Source organism: Bactrocera tryoni, chromosome 1 (genome assembly GCF_016617805.1).
Source record: "Bactrocera tryoni isolate S06 chromosome 1, CSIRO_BtryS06_freeze2, whole genome shotgun sequence".
NCBI classification, from domain to species: Eukaryota; Metazoa; Arthropoda; class Insecta; order Diptera; family Tephritidae; genus Bactrocera; species Bactrocera tryoni.
In genome coordinates this window covers 72089580-72112308 of record NC_052499.1, presented here as the reverse complement: position 1 = coordinate 72112308, position 22729 = coordinate 72089580, and the positions used below count along the sequence as shown (strand labels likewise).

The 22729-nt window shown below is 30.7% G+C and overlaps 1 protein-coding gene across 4 annotated transcripts in view; it reads right to left on the bottom strand.

Moving 5' to 3' along the window:
* The window catches only part of LOC120766851, a 39435-nt gene that overhangs the window by 5719 nt on the left and 10987 nt on the right, over positions 1–22729 (bottom strand). For 3 of the 4 annotated variants that reach the window (XM_040092571.1, XM_040092573.1, XM_040092572.1), the window contains exons 2-4: positions 20380–21961; positions 15212–15359; positions 12451–12701 (exon numbers count right to left, since the gene is read on the bottom strand). In XM_040092571.1, the coding sequence (XP_039948505.1) occupies positions 12451–12701; positions 15212–15359; positions 20380–21883 (1903 nt within the window). In that variant the 5' untranslated portion in view covers positions 21884–21961. The remainder of the gene's footprint in view (positions 1–12450; positions 12702–15211; positions 15360–20379; positions 21962–22729) is intronic. The other variant, XM_040092574.1, reaches the window with a different exon arrangement.

Below are 22729 nucleotides of genomic sequence, written 5' to 3'. Positions count from 1 at the left end.
GTTTTGTTTTCTGCTAAGATTTCACGGAGCCAAGAAACAAACTAAATAAATGTGTGCAGAAATAATTGAAATAACAGTAAGCTGCATTTGCTCGTATCCCAAAGGAAACAACCATACTATTTTACTAGTTTTCTTTTAACTTACACGCTTATAGAAACAAATAGTAACGGCTTAAAGAATTAAAACAAAAAAACTATTAGTGCGAATCGATGAAGTTTCATAAGTTTCAAGTAAATTTTCTCTTTGTGGAAAAACAAAGTATATGCTCGCATTTTTAGCGAGCAATTCGCTTTTGGAGCCAATTTTAAGCAGTAAAAACGACATACTTTTAATAAGTAGGTATATGCACTCATTTTTTAAAAGACTCGAACGAAGATTGATTGCGCTGTTAAGGGGTTACATGGTTTTTCGGATTTCAAAAAATCGAATCGAAAATCTTACTAAATTCTACAACACCTCTAGACAACCTCTATTGTCCTAAATTTTCAAGTTTATCCGAGTAATAGTTTTTGAGATACAGCGTTGAGAACTTGTGCGTTAGAGGCTAGCTAGGCTAAGTGCACCGTCTTTGAACGCGTTTTTCTCGAATATGTGTTTTTGAAGTCGGTGGGCAAGATTTCTCGAGAACTACTCAACCGATCCTCATGAAATTTAACACAGGTCTTTGAGATACAATTCTTAAAGACTTGGACGATTTATTTCGAATACAACTATTTGAAAAAAATGTCGCCAAATTTTAACTCAAATTTCCATTTTTTTGTAAAAATGTCAGACAAAAATCCAATTTTCAATTTTTTCTTTTGTCCAAGTTCGAAATTAAGGTTTTAACTAAAACACGTATTTTTTCACTTTAGATGATCCTGTAAGGAATTATCCTGCCAACGCCGCAAATTTCAGCATTTCTTTGTTATAGTGTTTGTTTATAACAATAAAAAATTCTAATAAAATATTTCATTTTTTATATGGGAAAAAACTGTTGAAAAAAGGCTGTTTTTTACCCGAGGAAACTCATGTAACCCCTTGACGCTAATAGCTGTCCTTGATTCGCCATTTATTTACTTGTTATGTTTGAGATCAGATTTCTTGTCGCAAAGTTTTCATTCGATAGCAACAACAAGGTAAACCAATTGATTGAATACTAGTGTTTCACTATTTAATTATGGCAGTTATTTGTTCGATTGTGTTGTATAATTCAGTTTTACCAATATTTCAATGGAGTAAAATTTGTTTACCTTGAATTAGAAAGACTGACTTGTTTATGGTATATTCACCTATTTAAGTATAACACATTGTATGCGTCGCATAAAGTCTTATTAAATATTAAAATAGTTGAAACAGCAACCAGCACTGAGTTTATACATACTATACATATATGTATGTATGTATATAAAATTACTTTGATAGACTTACTTTTCTAAATTTCCACAATGAGAAATCTTACGTTATATTTATATTTCAATCTTTATTACACAATAATAATAATGTATTTGAATAATGATATATAAATTAAATTAAACCCAAAACAACAGAAATAAAGTAAAAACTAAAGCTCCATTGCACACAGTATATGTATATTTATAATTTCTTTAGGGTTCTCTTTTCATTTCAAAATTTTAAAAGGTAGCCTGATAAACTACCATATGTATAAGCTTTCGAAAACACACTACATTCAGTTCTAAATGAAATAAGTCTCTTTATTGGCTTGGGCTTCCTCTTAACTAGTGTTGTAAATAAGGAATTTTTACTAACCCTTAAAAATTAAGAATGCTATTAAAGGCACCTTTAACTTATACTAGACTCAGTCATACATATATGATATATGTATATGGTAAACATTTTGAGGATTTGACTCCACTTTTGCCAAAATGGCTAAAAAACACGTTTAGAATTGATATACAAGTATATACATTTTACGATCTCTTCAGATGAGATGATTTGAACAGAATAGTCTATTATAGATTATAATATTATTGAAAGATATTATATTATATTCGCGGTCAACCTAGAGAAATTACAGAAGAACTTTGGCAGTGGATTTTTTTCCTAGTATATACAAATATCTACTACTATAAGAATAAGTGACATAGAACAAACATAATTCAAATATACTATATTATTAAATGAATTTCAAAGTTATTATTAATATATTATAGACCAGCAGAAAATGGCTATTTAAAACAGACATCATTGAGTCAGAAATAGGCTACAATAGGAGGCCTTGTTATTCATATCCTGATAATATTTTTAACTGTGTTACCATTGATGAAAGTTTTGAAATTTATTTTTGATTCTCATAATAATAATTTTAACTGTGTGCATGAACATTTAGCCTCCACAATATAATAATACGCTTTACAAAAAAAATTAAGAATTAAGTTAAAAATATTCATAAAGAAAAAAAGATATAATCAAAACACTCTTAATAGTTTTCTTTTTGTGTATCACCAAGGGTCCTCTCTGTAATTTTTAAAATTTTTTTAACATGCCATTACGAAATGATGGCGTGTGCTCATGTTGACTGAGCACTTAAATACTCATAAATTAATAATAAAAAGGTAAAGTAGTTCGATTTGCTAATAAGTAATTGCATTCACTAATAGTGTATATATTTGTTGGTATGTATTTTGTGTGTTCGTATTTATATACATGTATGTACATGGAAAAACACAACACCAAAGTTCTAACTACAAATACAAATAATCTTGAAAAAAATTAAATTTAAGCATGAAACATATTCATTTGTAAATATATTCATACATACACACATATGTATACAAAGGACCATTTTGTTTTTGTTTGCAAAACTTCTCGTTGCTATCCACAGTTGTTCATAGATGTGTGAAATGAATGTGTACATATGTAGTATGCACGTAGTCACAATTTTATTGATATTTGCTATGTATTCTATTATGTTCGCATTTCCCTCTTTTATTAAGGATATTATATAAAATATGTATGTAAGTATCGTTTAATGCATCTATATCCATTTTGTGCATTTGATTTATTTTCTGAAAATTAAACCGTAGTTTTAAATCACAAGCAAGCCTTTGGCGAAAATTTGGTTTCATTTCTTTCAAAACGCATGAACTATTTTCGAAAATTATAAAGATTTCAGCCAAATAACGGAAACCGGCTTAATTCCTTCATATTTTAGTTAAAATTTTGGTTAAATAACACGGTAAAGAGCTTCAATTCAATTTATATACTGGATGCTGCAGCATTTAGACCTGATTATAATCATAGTTCGCGTTGAGAACTGGCATTTTTCTCAAATATTTTATAATTTAAATCAATTAGGTAATCAAGGCTTCTTCAACGAAAAGGCTTGTTTATATTTTGAATATATGTACATAAGTTTGTCACGATAATTTGTGTGTCACAGCAACGTCAGATATAAAGTATAATGCAAATGTATTTAAATGATCAGGGTGATGATCCGTTGACGATTGCTAAAAGAAATGCACCTTTGAAATATCAACGGTCTTGTTTTGTATGAAAAAAATAATTACCAAAATTCCTACTATTTTCATTTTGAGCGCCGTTGATTCTTACGACTAATACTGGTCTTACACTTTATATTTGAAATATATAATATTGCCAATATTTTTCATGAAATTTTATTTGCTATTAAAGCATTACTACAATTAAGTTGGTTTGAAAATAGAAAAAAGCAAGTACTCACATACATACAAAAACATAATAATTTGCTTCAGCAGCAAAAGCATTCTCATGTATAACACCGTTAGGCAAAAGAGAGCACTTTTGCATTCGATGAAAAAAGCAAAATGGTCCACGAAATTTTAAAGCAAATAAATAATATGAAAAAAAAAAAGTTTTATAAACAGAAGTTTATATATGTATATAATTACTGATGTTAACACAAAAACGCCGTTAAAATGACCTATAAATGTTATACGGTTTATGTGCATGATTGCGATGACATAAAAAATTCAATAATTGCGTAAAGCAAAATTTTTAGGTACAAATGGCGTTTTAGCGCATTTTATGCAACACCGCAGTAGGAATAATACTGGTAATACAATATAAAAAAAATATATGTGAAAAAAAAAATGTTTGTTATGTATTACTTAATGAATTTTTCTTGTCAACGCAAACAATGCACTTCTTATATATAGATATGCATGTACTTGTGTATGCATGTATATGTGTATGCGTTGCAACGGTTTCGAGTTACAGCAAAACACTGCATAAGTTGGCTGTTTAGTCATTTTTTGCTGAGCCATGAGCATACATAGAACAACATGGAATGTATTTTAAATTACAGCTAATTTACAACAACAATTTCGTACTATATTTTCGATACAAAGAAACAAATTATAATTAATTATAGAAACGCTTTAGGCATACACATACATACAATTAATTAAAAACAAACAGATGTAATTAAACAAATGCATTTAGCTAAACCGTATCATACATATATACGTAGATATGTATGTATATGGTATTATTGAGAAACATTAAGGGGCTATTGTTTAAAAAAAATTTTGTCGCAGTTAAAAGTTAAAAAAACTGTGTAGGCAAACACTTTTAATTATTCTTATAGAAAATAGTATGTTTCATATCCATGTATATACATATGTATGTACATATACATTTTACATGTATATGAATAAATATATATGTATATGTATATATATAAATCTTACATACATATATATACATATGTATGTAGGTTTGAACCACTTTCAAAAAACATTTATCTCTTTGTGTGTTTGTATGCATGTTAGCGTATAAGGAACAACATTAACAACAACAATAATGAGATAAAGACACTACTTAATTACGTACAACGATATTTACATACATATACAGTAATTATAAATAGAAAAATAAAAAACAAATAAATACAGCTACGTATTATTGATGTAAAAATGACAACAACATTCAACAAACAACATTTACGAAAACATCGAAAAAATATCACATAATGAATGAATTCATGTAAGTAAGTATATAAAAAGTACATAATACGAATAAGTACAAAAAATACTAGCGGTCACCGGGCAGCCCATCCCAACATTGCATTTGAGTTTTAAAACGTCTTTTGTCTTACTTGTGTGAGCTATGTAAAATCGATTGTTATTGTTATTGCTAAACATTTTTTTTGCTTTTTTAGTTTTTTTTTTGGGCAAGACACACACAACAAACGATTGATGAATGTAACGTATTTTAGTTTCCTTCATTTTACGCATTTTCGCTTTGTTTTCAATTATAACTGCGTTAATATGTACGCGTTTCAACAAACACAGTGTACCTTCGACCAATTTAATGGTTTCTAGTTTTGAAGTGAAATTACAAAATTTTATTTAAAATGAGACTTAAATTCAAATTCTAATTCAAATGAATATACATTGTATATATGTATACGGTATATGTAGGGTATGAGCATGTAAGGTATTACAGTACAAAGTATACATATGAGCACTCAATCGAGGAGTAAACAATTGGTTGCGTATACGCACTGTCATACGCACACATGTACAGTCACATGCAGACATATTTGTACAACGCATTTATACAGTCGACATTAAAAATATGTGTACAACAGCTAACAGTGTGCGATCAGACACACCGCGCATATTTCGCTCTCTCAACGGTAAATTGTGATTTACAAAGATATTCGTGTATACAATTCGTTAGCAAAACGGAGCAACAAATTGTTCGTGCGTATTTCTTATTTATTTGCTTTTTTGTTGTTAACCGATATTGTTGACAGACATATAGTATTTACTAAAAAAAATTAGTTCTAGCATTTCTTTAGCGGAAGTAGTGATAATCGTGGTGGTGCTTGTGAATATGGCGTCGGCAGTAGAAATGTTAGGTGGATAGATATGTATTCATAAAGGTAAAGGTAGTTAGGTAAGTAGATAGATGGAGTTGGATGGCATGAGGTTAGGTTAGCAATGGATTTATGAGGTAAAAAAATGAAGAAAAAATCGAAGCGAATCGAGCCAAATCGTAGCAAACTGCATCGAATTCGAGCACCAATAAACATAACACAAATCAATATGGAATGAACAGAACAAATCCAAAGCAGAAACAAATTGACAGTTAACCGTATAGAAAAATTGGGAAAAAGTTTTAAAAATCTGTATTTATTAATTGGTTTTGTTTTACACTCATACGCTTTTTCGTTCATTTTTCAAATATTTACTCTCGTTTCTGTACAAATTTACAAGATAAACTGGTTATAAACAAATTATGTATGCACGTATGTTATGAATATACTTAGTAGCGTTGAAAATGGAAGGTTAGAAAAAATATCAAACATATTTACAGCATTTTTTACAGAATTATGTTTACAATGGAATTTGAAATTTGGTTTTATGTACAAATGGTACAGCTGAGGAACTAAAGCACACAATGGAACATAAAAAAAAATATTAAAAACAATTGTAAATAATAACCAGAAGAGAAATGCCAAAGTATCGGTTAACGGTAATTGTTTTTATGAAAGCTTGATTGTTTAAATAAAAAATGAATAAAGGAAATAATGTATTTTGTTGGACGAGGTGTATATCAAATTTATAAGAAAAATGAAAAATGTAAAAAAATTTAAAACACAAAAAATTTCACAAAAAAAGTTAACTAAACGGAAATCAATATGACACTCTCAAAGCAGCAAAAACTATACATATAACATATAATATATAAGAAACTCAACTAAAAAAAAATTAACAAAAAACTGACTTCATTAAGTATGCGCATAAAAAAAAATTATAATAGAAAAATAAAAATAATTAAAATAAATGAAATAGTACTTGTATGAAATTAATGCAAACACGCAAACTTTTTCTCGTTATATGAATGTGTACGAGTGTGTGCTGCTTGCGCTTTTGTCTTGTAGATGACACCGAAAAAATCCAAAAACAAATGCAAACATTCCTGCTGCCTAGTTTACCCAGTCTGGAAACAGTTTTGATTGAAAAGTGTACTTGTATATAAATGTGTGCGTATATGTGTGTGTGCGTGTATCCTTTGGTATCCTACACAACGTACGCCTATAATGTATATGTATGTGTGTTATGTTATTCTTTTATTTGCGCTTGTGGTTTTCATGTAAATGAGCACTTAGCAATAAGTTTATAAATATATATAAATGTCGCAGTGTTTTGTGAGGCACAAACTTGTTAGTTGCTGGTGTACAATAAAGACCTTTGTTTTTCATGAAAACCCTAATGAAAAGCAGTTGTATACTATCACATATATTGTAAAAAGGAGTGTATGCGTGTGTTGGTTTTGTATTATTTTTATAAGCTTAGAAAATAAATTAGAATAAGTACTCTTAGTGCGCTCGCAAATAAACCGGAGTTCATTATACTATGTACATAGTTGGGTGAATGTGAATATAAAGGTACATACATATATGTATATGTATATGTATATACATACGCTCGTACTAACTATCTAGCTAAGGACATAAGAGGCTAAAGTAGTAAATAAACAACGCTATGTTTATTCATATTTATTGTCTCTATGGGTTTTGTTGATACTCCTCCGATTGACGACATTTTGATATTGATTTTTGATTAGCATTTTATTTAGCTTTGATTATTGCTTTCCTACGCTAATGCTCTCGGCATCATTAGCGCATTTTAGCGTCGCCTGCGCTTTATCCAACTGCTTTGTGGCAACTTATTATTTGCTCGCTTCTTATTTACACGCAGTCGGCAAGGAGTATGGTAATCGATTTGCTTTGCTAATTGTTTATTTGAGTTCGATAATGAATTAAAAAATCAAATAGCGGACTTTTTTTATTTCACTTAATTTCTTAAATAAATAACATTTTTTTTTTAAACTTCTTTATAATTAACTTTGAATTAAAGACTCTATTGAGTCTAATTTCTCGATGCTTTTAAGCGATTTAAAAAAATTATACTTTTTCAACAATTTATTTCTTAATATGGTCGAAACCTGTCGTTATTATTTATCGGTTGGGCAATGTATTGTAGTAATTAATAAACTTTTAGACGATTTTAATGATTCAAAAAAAAAAACATTAGACTGCAAAATACCATATAGTTTAGAGCGAAATGTCCTATATTTTAATCTAATGGAAAATTAGCTCCAAAATATTAAAGAATTTACACCATAGAATAGTTCTTTTTCAAGCTATCGACTTAAGGAATTCATTTTTGGCAGAAGAATTAAAAAAAAATGCCACTAATCTTAAGTAAACTCATAAGACTAAGTAAGATGCAAAGATGAACAAAATACATATTTTTATCAAGAAATTTTTTTACCGCTTTTAAAATTTCGTAATCAATTTTTTTTAAACAACATGAATTGCTTCAAATTGATGAACAAACAAAATATTTTGTAAGAAGAAATTTTTTTATCGCCTTTAAAATTTAGTAAAATAGCAAAACTCTCTCGACGATCTTTTGCGGTGCCAGGAAGCAGTTTGCTGTGCTCTGTTTGCTACTATATATTTGATTTATTCTATAGTCCACTATCGATATGCCTGCATACATATTAATATAAAATTTACTATACTTTTAATTGTACTTTATTTTTCTCTCAATAAATAAGTTCTATTTCATAAATGTTCTTAGTCTACAAGAATAACTGTTTTTGAATAAACCATAAAATAATATATTTTAGCTTTTCAATCAGTATTTTGAAAATCCATCTTACAACCTAACCTTTTTTGATATTAAGACTTTTTTGAAGCAAATATGTAATCAAATCATTCAATATGGATTTACGGATATTTTGTAGCAAATTGAAATTGTAATGAAATGATCAAATTTGTATGCTTTAATTGAAAATAATTGCAAAAAATTGAATTCGTTTTGAATCAAATACTATTTTATAAAAAAAAAACATTAATTGTTTTAAACAATGGTGACCAATTAGTGACAGAAAAAATCTATGAAATGCAACTTTTAAGGTTATGTCGCCTTGAAAAAGCGGAACAAAGCAAACAAATTATTTTCTACCGTTATGTGGATATAATAATTTAGTGCACATTGTGGAATTATGGAACCCTTATGTAACAAACAGCCAAACCCAAATTATTTCTCGAAAAATTTAATAAGTAATCGCATATTTGACAGAACGAATTAACGAACGGGACGAAAATGACAAAATTTGTTTACAATACTTTAAAAGACTCGTTAAATTTGCGAACACTTCCAGTAAAACTTTTCGGTTTTCGCGAGATTATTAAATGAACTCTCCGTTTTGCAAAACATATATAATATTTTACGACAAAGCTTGTCAAAATTAATTAAACTTGAATTTAAATAATTGTCTTATCGAAGCAAAAATTTCGATTATTAAGTATAAGTTAGTATCAATATAATAATTACGCATTTTGTAAACGAATCTGTACATACATTTGTATGTATGTGAGTGAAAAGATATATATATTTTTTATTTTATACATACAAATATCGGACGCATTACTACGAAAGAGGGTTGTAAGATGGCAAACTATCATGGTGGGATGGACTGGGTAAGACAGCACACACAAGGACACACACATTTAGGCTTACAAATAAATAAGTTCAAACAAGAATTTAAACAATTCAAAACGGCAAATAAATATAATTACCAACAAAATAAAATATTTTCATACTTTTTAAGGAAAATGTTGCCGTCAAGTGTTTGAATTCAGCAGCAACATATCGTTGTGAAAACGCGCCCTAAATCAGCTTAATTGGCTTTGCTCGTGCAATAAAAATAGAAAACACAAAATTCATTTGAATTCTACGCGCACAGTATATGTACATATGTATGTGTATAACTAAGATTTTTTAAATAAAATTTTGTAGCTTCATTGAAATTAATAATTGATTTTTCGTTTGTTGGATACATCGGCAACAAGGAACGTGTGTATGAATAAATACTGGAGGATAATAGTTATGGGCATTATAATTATTTTTCTTCCTTTTTTTGGGGTAACAGAAAATGTTTGCAACATTTAATGTTGTTGTGCGACTGTTACAATGGTAGTGGAAATAGAAATGAAAATGAGATATTTACAAATGATTGTTTGACGTCCGTCGTTCGGTCAGAGTCGAAGCTGTGCAATTAACAGTCTCCATATAAATTTTATTGGCATAGAAAGCAATGCATATGAAATTTGAGGTGAAAAAGTGTTAAAACCTGTCCTGAAAATGTCTAGCCTTCGGCACAGAAAACAACACTTCGTATGTAATGTAATGAGTTAAACTTAGAAAATTCGGACGATAAACAAACTATGGTCACAATATGACTTCTACTTCTTCTTTATTGGCGTAGACACCGCTTGCGTGGTTATAGCCGAGAAGGGATACAACAGCCTGGGATAAGAGACTATGACTTCAAAATTAAATTCTGCGAAACAGATTGGACTGCTATGAATTATGCAACGGTCTACTGTGAAATAATTGGTATTTCAATTAGCTGATAATTAATTTTTTAGATGCCATAATCTCTGTTAGCTATTTTAAGTTTATGTTTTATTTGAATCTAGCATGAGACTGCATGAAATAAAACAATTAGTAATTACTAAAGCATTAAGACATGAAAATATAAGTTTCTTGCGAGAAAAACTAACTTAACCGACTGGGCCAATCTGCACTAGTTTAAAACTAGTTTATTTAATTACAGGGAATAACTTTACCATTTAGTTAGAGTAAATATCTGTTTATAAGTTGGCATGTACGAGTTGTCTCCTACGTTGTGCCAGCCTTTTAAGCACACACAGTAACTGACAGAGCAAATGCTTTCAATAATTTTTTTCAGAGCACAATAGTTGTCTATTAGTCAAATAAAAGTTAAATAGGAAGAAAAACGAAATACAGAAATACATATCAGATATTATGGTTTCAGTTTCAAATAATTATATGTAATATGTATATAATTCATATATATATATATATATTTATATATAATATTTAAGTATAAAAATATTAACAAACAAGTTTTATTTACAAAAGTCAATTATTTACAGTTATGTGTTTTAAAATAAAATTTTTGAACAAACACAAAAGAGTAAATTATATAAAAAATTAATTATGTTAATATATATGCGTGTATTTTTTGTGTTATAATTATGTATTGTATGCAAATTTATGCAATTGCTTTAGCTGCTTTATTTATGTACAATAGCTATTTAAGATCAAAACAGAATGACCACCGCAATTGCTTGTCAATTTAATTAACCGTCATTAAACCATTTTATATATTTATTCTTTTTTTAACTTCCTCGTGTATGTATTTATGAGTAGATATTGTATTTATACATATGTATATTGTTTGAACAGTTCACCAGCCATTCGCTGACAGTTTTGTTTGATTTATTTTGAATGTTTTGAATTATGTTTGAAAAATACGTATCTTACAAAAGTTGGGACGGGTTAATCTGCTAATCCGCTAATACGTACGCTTAAAAAATAACATCTTTCTTTTATTTGCTTTCAAAACGTTAACTTTAATTATATGTGTTAAAGTATTGTTTGCCACTAAATTATATATATATTTTGTTTCTTAATTTTTTTTCTTTTTAACTGTGATTATTTGCGAGAGAGAGAGGACCCTTGCTATGAACTAAATGAGAGGCAAAGATGAACAAAAAAACGAAAAAAATTTAAGAAAACGCAAAACTTTCGGAATATTCGAATATTGAGTGGACTAAAATATCGATTTATTTATATATTATATATGCATTTTTCAATGTATGTGTTATGTTTTGGAGTAACTATTTACAAGTATACAATTTGGTGTTTGTGTCTGGCTTTTCCTGCATTTATTAGTCATTTATCAAACAAACTAAAAGTAGAAAACTAAATGGATAAAACATATTCTTGAAATTTACATATATATGAGTTAAAAAAAATATATATATATACTAACTTGCGATAGAAATTGAAAAATACTTAAATAATAATTTACAAAATATAAGCTAGTGAGAAATAAAAAACAAACAACAGAAAACATAGATTTAATTAGCATTTTAAATGAGGGAAAATCGTTGAAAAATCGTGATGCACATAAATATGTATGTATGTATAAAATATTAAATAGTAAATGCGTTAATGAAATACCCTAACAATAAACTTAAACGAATTGCTGTAGAAACCTAGCATGAATCTTTGCTAAAACGGGTGCAATAAAACGAAATATGGAAGTTGTGAAATCAAAAATTAAACCGAAAACAAAATTCAACTGGATGAGAAAACATAGAAATGCACAAAAATCAAATCAAAAATAAAAAAACAAATTAAACATAACCCAAATCACACAATAAAAACTTAAAAATATTATACGTACGTTTCCAAAACAAATAAATATACCAAAAAAATCATAAACAAAAACTTCGTATTTTTTTTTTGTTTTTGATTTTGCAAAAAATAGACAAAGAGCGTGACAGACAGATAGATAGATAGCTAGAGAGTGAGTTTGAATAGAGGAAATAAAAAAAAAATTAATGCTTACAATCATTCATATCATCATAGGATCTCATTATATACTGATCCGATGAGGATAGTCTTGAATGCCCGTTGTTGTTGTTCAAATTGGGATGAGCTCCCCCCCTATGTTCGCTTTGTTTTAAAACGCTACGCATCGCCATGGCAGATGGATTCGTTTGATGCATATACATACTATCACCTTCGCACTCACTTTCTTTATATTGAAGAACATTTTTATGTTTTTCATAGATAACCAGGCACCGATGACATCCTTTCCTACAAATATTTATGTATTCATGTAATATACTTTGCGTTTCGGCACAAACAAAAATGTTATGTCAAATCATTTATTGCTTATTTCAATTGTTTAAATTGTTTAATATAAAATGAAAAATAAATACTAAAATAAATATTTCATAAATACGTATATGTAAGTACTCATAGGTATGTATTTGAGGTAGGTAGGTAATGTGGATATGTTTTTGAACTGCATGTGTGTGCAGTTTGTTTTCAAAATTTTTGTTTTGTTTTGCTTTTTTCATATGAATTTTATTATGCTTAATCGACGTTTAAGGTTAAATGTAAAAATACTTTTATAAATATTTATGTAATTATTATGTGTAAATTTATTCAAATGTAATTGGCAACTTGTTGCGAAAACGATAATTTATTTCATTACGAATTTTAAAATCATTTTTCAAATCAAAAATTAGGTTTTTGAATTAGATATTTATGCAATGTATAAAAATATAACGGAGAAAAATTAATGGTGATAAAAAACAGTACGGTAAATGTAAAAGAAAGAACAAATATGAAGATTTTTATATAGAAATGCAGAAAAACTGTGCATTACGATATTCAAAGCATCGTATAACCTTAAAAAGATTATCAAAAAGCGAAAGATTTATTCGACATCTGTTTTAATTCCCAAACCTGTCGGTTCTTTGACTGTTATTCGAGCGAGGTTATATTTTAAGCTTGAACAGGCTGGCAACAACTGATATCAAGCCTTTAAGATTTATACAATAAAGGCTTATTCCTTCTAGAACTGTGCTAGTTCTTGCTTGTCGTACACACTGGTCTTTGAAAGATCAAAATAATTATAAGATGTTATCATTTCACGCCAAAACAGTTTAATTCTTAAAATTTTAAGCCCAATCTAAAATATGTTTGGAAAACAAATTTCGACATGTAAATTTTGGATAGATTTTACAAAACTTTCGTCTCGGAGTGCAATTGCCGAAAACTGCTTCGGAACCGAAATGAACGATATTATTACTTTTTTAAGTGAAAATGTGAATTTATAGTTTTTAAATAAATACAATAATATTATTTAAAATAGTCGCGTTCTAACTGGAACGGGTTAATCAAGTAATCACATGGTATTATGCCTATGACCACATGTCGAGCTGTAAGTCTAAATTATAATTCGAAATGCACAATTTTTCACAAACATGAAACATGAACAAAATGAACTTGAAATGCTTTAAAAAGTAAACAAAATCATAAAAAATACAATTCTGTAAAAACGGTATATAAAATACGCAAAAAAATGGAATACATGTTTTAGTGAAAAATAAACGCTGTGATAGAAATTACAAAACATAATAAATAACGTTATGTACTGTGCAAAATACTTAGAAAATATTTAGTTCTCTTTTAGAAAAAAAATACACATCATAAAGCGTTACTGAAACTAAGAGAAATTCAATATTGAAAAGACATACAAGACAAAACAAGCTTATTGTTTTTTTTATTTTTAATTAAGTTGTTTTTTTCTTAATATACATATTATGTCTGTGTGTAAGTAGTTTGAATAAAATAATCATTAAAGGTATGCTCATAACACATTTAAGACATTTCTTTGTCAACACGTTTGTATTTGCTGCTAAAGAACTTAAAGAGTTACGAATTTTTACGATTTCTCAACAAAAAAAGTAAAACTATTTCCATTTCAGCTACAAAAAAACGTCATTATCAAACAACTGGTAACAAGACAGTAGAGAAAAAGGACAGTCACACAAAAAACATGTACGGAAAAGAAAAAAAATTAAGACTGATTTGAAGAACGCACACAAGAAAAGGCGCGTTCAGTTCCAGTTAAAAAGAAGTTGTGTGTTCGAACAGTATCAAGCAAAGGAGGAATGATTTTGTATGAAATTAAAATTGCAACAAAGATTTGAAGAAGGTATTTTCTTCAAAAAGTGTTTTATAAAAATGTCAAAAGCCCACAAAATTAAAAAAAAAGAATTATTTAATTTTTTAACAAATACGTTACACGCAAGTATGGTGTGAAAGAGCAAACTTAAAACTCTGTGGAACAATACAAGGAGCGGGAATAGTAGTTAAAGTAATAAGGGAACAATAAAAAATATTTTTTTCTTTAAATTAGGTAAGCACATTTAATACGCATACCGTATTTTGTTGCAACAATTTTGTTACCATAAAAATATATGTATATATGAAAATATGTATAAAATAGGCAAGAGCAGTACAATAACTTAATAAATACAGACCTATATTTATATAAAATTGTAAATTTAAAACTCTGAATTATAAAATTCAAGCTCAATTTATTTTACTTGTTTTTTTTTTGTTTTGAAAAAAAGTTTTTATCAAAACTTTAAATATCTGCATTTTTTAGCCACTGCTTTGCCTCTATTAATAATGTTTTTATTTAAAGCGCTGAACTGCTGCTCAATTAAATATTTATGTAATAAATCATAATATTAAATACTATATATTTAGAAACATGTTTGAAAAGTGAAGAGAACATTTCAACTTACTCGTCAACAATCAAATATTTGTTACCATCCGAAGCCGCACATTTACCACGATAACTGAATTGTGAACCTTTTATATGAATAGACTGTTGATAGCCAGATAGGAACCATGAACCTTCCCAACGTGCGGGAAAAGTGCAATTTGTTGGAACTGCAATGAAAATATAAAATAAAATTTAGTACAAACTTACGTAAACGTTAAAAACAATAATCAATAATGTACGACATATCGCAAGTTTTTTAAATTTGAGGTTGGAATTTTCCGTTATTCTTGAACGCAAAATATTAATTTTTTTATAAATATACAAGCAACTTCTTGACCCCTAACAATCGAGAAACAAACAACAAGAAATCACAAACCGACACCATGATAATAAAATCAGTAAAATATTGACAGTTCAGAAAAATCAGGCAGGTTAACTTATTATATACATACTATATGTATATGTATGTATGTATTTAAGTGATTTTGTTGTAACCTATATATAACCTCATAGACAACGATACAATAATAATTATTCGTAAAACATTTTTTTTAAATATGAGATTGGAATTATTCGTCATTCTAGAATGCAAAATAATAGTTTTTAAAACCAATATTTGACATTCTGACCCCTTACAATTGAGAAGCAAAAACAGGAAATTACGAGATAGATAGATAGATTAATCTTCTATACGTATACTATACATTTCGGGGACTTTATGGCAACTTATTTGTAACCATATAGACCAGGATGCACTAATCATTCTTCGAAACACAAAGTTTATCTCTAATCATTTCTATGTCATACAACGTTTATATTTCATAAAATACTAAGCGAAGCTTATGATTGCGAATATTCAAATTACTAATCAATATATTTGGTTTGCAGTCGTGCTGCTCCAAAGCTGCATATGTATGTAGTGCTGACATCCTATTTCGGTAGTTAACAAACCTACAACTGAAACGTGTCCCTATATATACATATATTGCTTGATACTGTATATATATACATATATGTATTAAACATTGTGACCTTTATAAAATATTGCATCTTCCCTGACAGATCTAATAATTTTTATAAGTATTAAAAAACTTGGAAAAATTGTCTGCTAGTAGATATGTTGTTTCGATATATGATTTACTTAGCATACGAAAAAAAAAATTTGCAGACGTGTTACTCTACTCTAACGCGTATCAAAGTATTTGAGAAGGACAAAACATTCAGGTCATGAAGTTATCGAAAACTTACCTCCTGCGAGTCGCCCAACCATACCTGTTAATGAGGATAACGTCAAAACAATTGAAGAAACAATGCTTGAAACTGGCCGTGTCGGCATCAGAGAGATATAGCAAAGGACCATAATATATCTTATGGATTTTGGTTAATATTTGGGATATGAAGCGTGTAAATGTTGGACTCGTACCAATAGACCCGAATCGTTTGGAAAAAGGACTTCGAGTACAGGACGCAAGATAAATGCTTGGCAACGTAACTGAGAAACCTACATTTATCACAACGACGAGACGAGAATTTATGTACTTATGTACGAAACTGTCGCACAATCTAGGGATGGCGTTTCAAAACTGAGCCTAACCCAAAAAAAACAAAAATTCGCTGAGGATACTGAAGGTCATCTAAGCCGAGGCTTATAACAAGTGTATGGAAAACTAAATTGAACGTTTCCAGAAAATTTTGAAGATTTAAAAAAAATTCTGGGTGCAATTTAAAAGATCGAATTTTGAAGTACTTCAATAAAAACTTTCACCACCCGGTACCAGTCTGACACGAAAATTATTCTTATTTAATTAGTTGTTGAAAAACGAGTTCAAATCAGGTGAATGGAGGATTTATCGGATACCTTAATTACGACAGTCTGATATGAAAATTATTCTTATAAAATTAATTAGCTGTTGAAAAGCGGATTTAAACCTGCAGGATCCTCAATTAATCGAATAACCTCTTAAGAGAAAGAGTGGAAATTCCGTACTTAATAAAAGAGCGCTTATTAAAAACAAAAAAAAAAACAAGAAAAAACGTTAACTTCGGCTGCACCGAAGCTAATATACCCTTCACAGATTACAATGGTGCCTTAACAAAATAATTTATACCAAATTTCGTAAATATATCTTGTAAAATGCAAAAGTTTTCCATACCAGCAATTGATTCCGATCATTCAGTTTGTATGGCAGCTATATGCTATACTAAGCCGATCTGAACAATTTCTTCAGATATTATATTATTTTTATAAACAATAACTCATACCAAATTTCGTGAAGATGCGTTGTCAAATGTGAAAGTTTTCCATACAAGAACTTGATTCCGATCGTTCAGTTTGTATGGTAGCTATATGCTATAGTTAACCGATCTGACCAATTTCTTCGGTGATTACATTGTTGCCTTAGAAAATAATCTATACCAAATTTGGTGAAGATACATTGTCAAAGTCCGATATCGGTCGTTCCGACAAATGAGCAGCTTTTTGAAGAGAAAATGACGTAGGCAAAATTTCAAAAGGATATCTTAAAACTGAGGGACTAGTTCGTATATATACAGACAGATGGACGGCCAGACAGACGGACATGGCTAAATCGACTCAGCTCAACATACTGATCATTTATATATATACTTTATAGGGTCTCCGACGCTTCCTTCTGGATGTTACAAACTTCGTTACAAACTCAATATACCCTGTTCAGGGTATAACAACTCTAACTTGCAGTTGACAGCATGAATTCGACGACACATTTTTGATTTGTAATTCCAGTCTTCAATAGAAATATTCTGTTTAATTATAAACTCATAAAAAAATTTATAATATACATGGCACCCTATATAATAATAACGGAAATTTCGTCGAAAATTATGCAATCATAATGAACATGCATTTATAATTTTACTTATTGTATATATCCGATAATAACATTAGTATTCAACACACAAGTACATATATACACATGTAAGTAGCGACATATGTATAATATATCCAACGACAATGCATAATTAAGCCTTCATTTCGTACAAAAGATTTGTGGCTTTTTAATTTCTGTAAATTGTTCGGATTAGTGGCATGCAACCACCCTGGGCACGAGTGTGTGAAGAGAAATGGAAAGTTAAAGAAAACGAAAGCGTTATGTAGTGTCAACCGTGGACAAAACGAAACCCACGACGCAACAAAGCTTAAATGCTTATGAAAATGCAGGCATATCAGAGAGTTCAGGCACATTTGAAGAATATAAAAAAGTAACAATTACCTACTGAGCGTCTCCCTTACCGTCAACCATTGAAGGCATTGACAATATATTTATATGCACGGTGCACCGAGCGTAGCTGAAATGCACAGCCAAACTCATTCAAACACTCAATTACATATGTAGATATCTACAAGTATGTACATACATATATGCACGACAACTGGAGTACCCACTTCGACTAATAGATACTCTGAGACAGGAAAGGAATGCCTGCACTTTAGTGTAATTTTTTATTATATTTTACGTACGTTTTGTAAACGCCACAAATACGTTACATACATACATACGTTTGAGTTAACTTATATGTACACCGTAGTATGCACTTAGGGGTGACTTGACCGCTGTGTGCTCAGCACACTTACCCTACATCGGAGGCACAGCCGACACTGCTCTGAACTGTAAATATGTGCCACATTCCGGGTATTCGCCATAAGGCACAAAAGGCGAGACTCTTTTCAACGAGATGTGACAATAAAATACTTTTGAAGGAATGATGCAAATAACTTCTGCAATATAGCTTAATAACAAGTTGAATCTGGCATTCAAATAATTGTATTGTATAATTGTATAAATTCAAAAAATACAAATTCCATATTGAAATATATATATACTAGGGTGTGTCATTCTGAGGCAACCTTTTTTCTTCAACTGAAAAACAGGCTAAAAACTTTCGAAAATGTGAAAAAAAGTCACTCAAAAGATGAGCTCTTAATAGTAATATTAAGAGGTGCCTGTTTCAAATTTTCTATTTTCCATATAAATTACATGGAAACAAAAACCATTTTTTTTCTGGTGGTTATTGTGCGGAGGTTATTATACATACATATGTATGTGCACGCGATGGCTGCTGGTAGGGATGGTAAACTCGATTCCGAGTTTACAATGGCACTTTTTGCCATTTTTCCGCTAGAGACATTATTCCATCAGTGTAAAACTTTTCTTTTTACTCCATTAAGGGAGTTCGGCATTGACCCATACAAATGGTAGTCCGATGTTTCAAGGTCAGTAAAATATTATTATTTAAACAAAAGGACCATGAAAAAATATTTATAATATAGCACAAACATTTTTCTTTGACTTCACAAAATTTCATCGATTTATCTCCAGTAGTTTATGAGAAAATAATTTTAAAATTGTATCGTCCTTTAAATTTCAACCTTCAATAACTTTAACAAAAATAATAATTTTGACGAAATATTTATATCAGAGAGTATGCGTCTGGTACCCCTCCTAATGAACTGCTAATTTTCAAAATCGCTGATTTTGCGAAATTTCCCTGGATCACTTGATGTGGTTTGACCCAGCAGTAAATTTTTTTCAACTTCCGCGAATTTAATTTTTTGTTAAATGAAGCTTAAAATCTCACCTTTTCAACACTACATATATGGTATGGCACAATGTGATTGGTAGCACTGGAGATATACGACTGCAACGACATCTATTGACAAACTACGAAAAGACTTTTTCGACCAAAATACACAAACTACTAAAAGACACATAATACAATTTTTTTTGAAAATCGTTGCTAAAATATGCTTAACCAGTTAATAAACCGAATTAATCAACCAGATCGGTGTGCACTGGCCTACTAGAAACTATCTGAAAATCTTATTAATTAACTTCATAAGAATCGCTAGTAAAAAGCTCCAGAACATAATGCCACTTCTGCAAGAATATGTTCCCGAATCTCTGTAGCTCGGATAAGATATCACAATTTTATTTTTGGTTCACTATATGGCTGCTAACCATCAAGAACAGAGAGTTAAAAGAAAGAAAATATCACCAAACCTAAGCTACTCTCATACCGAATTTTTTCATTAGAAACTGCATTATTTTTTTTATAATTAACTATTTTTTAATTTCTATCAAAAAAATATTTTTATAATATTTTATTTACATCAAAGAACAAAAACTAAGCCATTCAAGAAATACTCACCATCTGATCGTCCAGTCCAGCAACTGGCCGGCGTAGTTAAACTCAGCATAAATAGTGATAAAAGCATAAGATTAGCCGGCCAAGGCGGCACACCCGTTAATGCCAAAGAAAAAATGTTTGTTCGCATCAGAAGTGAAGACGAGGAAAAGAAATTGAATCGTTGTGCTGGTTGCCGATATTCTTGGCTTGCCACTCGTCTATCACTATGTCCTGCTAAGTCGCACATTTCTCTTTCATCTACGGTTTCTGCCTGCACAGCATCAACATCCACCCCCACTTCCGGTTGATCAGCAACCATACAAATATCACTATTTTCCTTAAAGCACCTGCAGTCTAATGTTGTTGTCGTTGTTTGCGAATTTCCTGATGCTGCAGCCTCAGCAAGACTGCGAAGCACAACTTGTTTGTGGGCGATCCCGTGCCTCAATTGATTTCTTCTTGCATCGATTGCAGACGCGAGAAAAGCAAAAGCCCGCTCAATGCCCACTGTCAGCGAGTTCGAAGTGGGTCGTGAAAATATTCTATGACGCCATTGTGTTTGCGCTTGAAGCGTTGAGAAATTATACCAATCACTGCTAGGGCGTCGATCCAACGGCAACTCATTGAGTAGCTGCGCACCAGCAAATACATTTCCTAATCTATTCTCTTCCTCAATTGGCATAACTAATTGTCTTTTGTTACTTAAACTAAAATTATCCGCTAGGCAAATGGGTGGTGTTGGTGTCTTTACTGTGCTATACTCCGTGTGTGATGTGGGTAATGTTGACGATAACGCCGTGGGTGTTAGTCTTTCCTGTGAGCTAGATTTAAGATCGTCCGAATCGCTAAGCACAGAGTCTGAGCTTTCACCTGCCTTTAGTGCGGCGCTCATTATGCCCCGGTCAAATGCTGTTTCCAACGTTCCTCTAATTTCTGACTCATTTGCTAATTGTGTCTGTGGTGCTGTTGCAAAATCGTCACACATCCTCTTCAATCTTCTGGATGTCTTGACTTGCGTCGCTAAATTTACCGTAAAGTCGCGTGTATATTGCGGCTGGCGACGTTCTCGTACTTCTGTGACAGACGCTGGCCTCATCATGTGGTTATCGTCGTCATCGTTGTCGTCGTCCCTCTTGCGGCTTGTTGGCAGTTGGGACATCACATGTTTGCGATAATTTTTATGTTCACGTTGACAGCAATTGCTTCTCAGATTCGCACTCATGCTGTCGCCCCTTGTGACAACTCGCGTTTCACTGTCACCGTGGCTATAATTGTGCCTACACCGCTGTCTCCGGCCCATGTCGATTGCAATGGGATCGTCGCAGCTACAGTTCTTACCGCTGCTGCTGCCACCGTTGTTGCAGTTGTTGTCGTCCTCCTGATCGCTGTCTACCACATCCACACATCCTAATGTAGTTTCTGTTGCGTTTATCTTTGTCTTTGTTTTTGTTGTTGTGCATTCTGCATGAGGAACATTTTGATTCGAATTCGAGCTAGGCGGTGAGTACTTTATTGTCGCCCTCATTGGAATAGTTGTTGTTGGTGCTGAACTGTTGCTGCCACTACTGCTGCTTCTTCTACGTCTGCCTTCCGCCGTCTCGCACTGCAATGTGAAAAAAGAAATGCAACGTGAAATAAGGCTAATGAGAAATCTTATGGAGTAATATGTTTTTTATGTTCACACATATGTAGGTGTAATTAAATTACAAGCTCGTCTGTGTGTGTGTGTGTAATTGCATTTCGTTAAAAAAGCCGTCTGTTGCAATATTGTATCTTTGCTTTACATATATGTTCCTTTTTATAACATTTTAATTACCGCTAATAAAAATATGTTTGTGTCCGGAAATGCAATTAAAAGGAGTGAGACATCCACAAGTACTCAGTGCTGTTTTTTATACACGCATATGTCTGCTTACGCGTTTTAATTTACAAGGATGCATATTAAATACCTATGTCCTCCCACACATGTGTTCTACCCTAAGGGACTAATTTAGACATTATGTAAAGAAATGCGCTAAGTATTTTCTTCGCCTGAGCGGCAATATATTTTAATTGTGCCTTAAAAGCTATATAATCAACAGTCTGTCTGGCTTCAACAGCACAATTCTTTGGGAGAGGCTTTAATCTTACACTTCCTTTCATATCTTGGATTTCTGCCTTATGTTATAAATAAAACCGGTATAAATTCCAGTACGGTACATGTCACCTAATTACCTTTGTCACCGTCTAATCCTATTAACCAATACTTATTCAATCAATTAAGGAGTTACAAGGGTTTCCTCGGTTAAAAAAACAGGCTTTCTTCAACAATTTTTCTCTCCTCTAGGAAATGAAATATTTTATTAGAATTTTTTATTATTACAAACATACA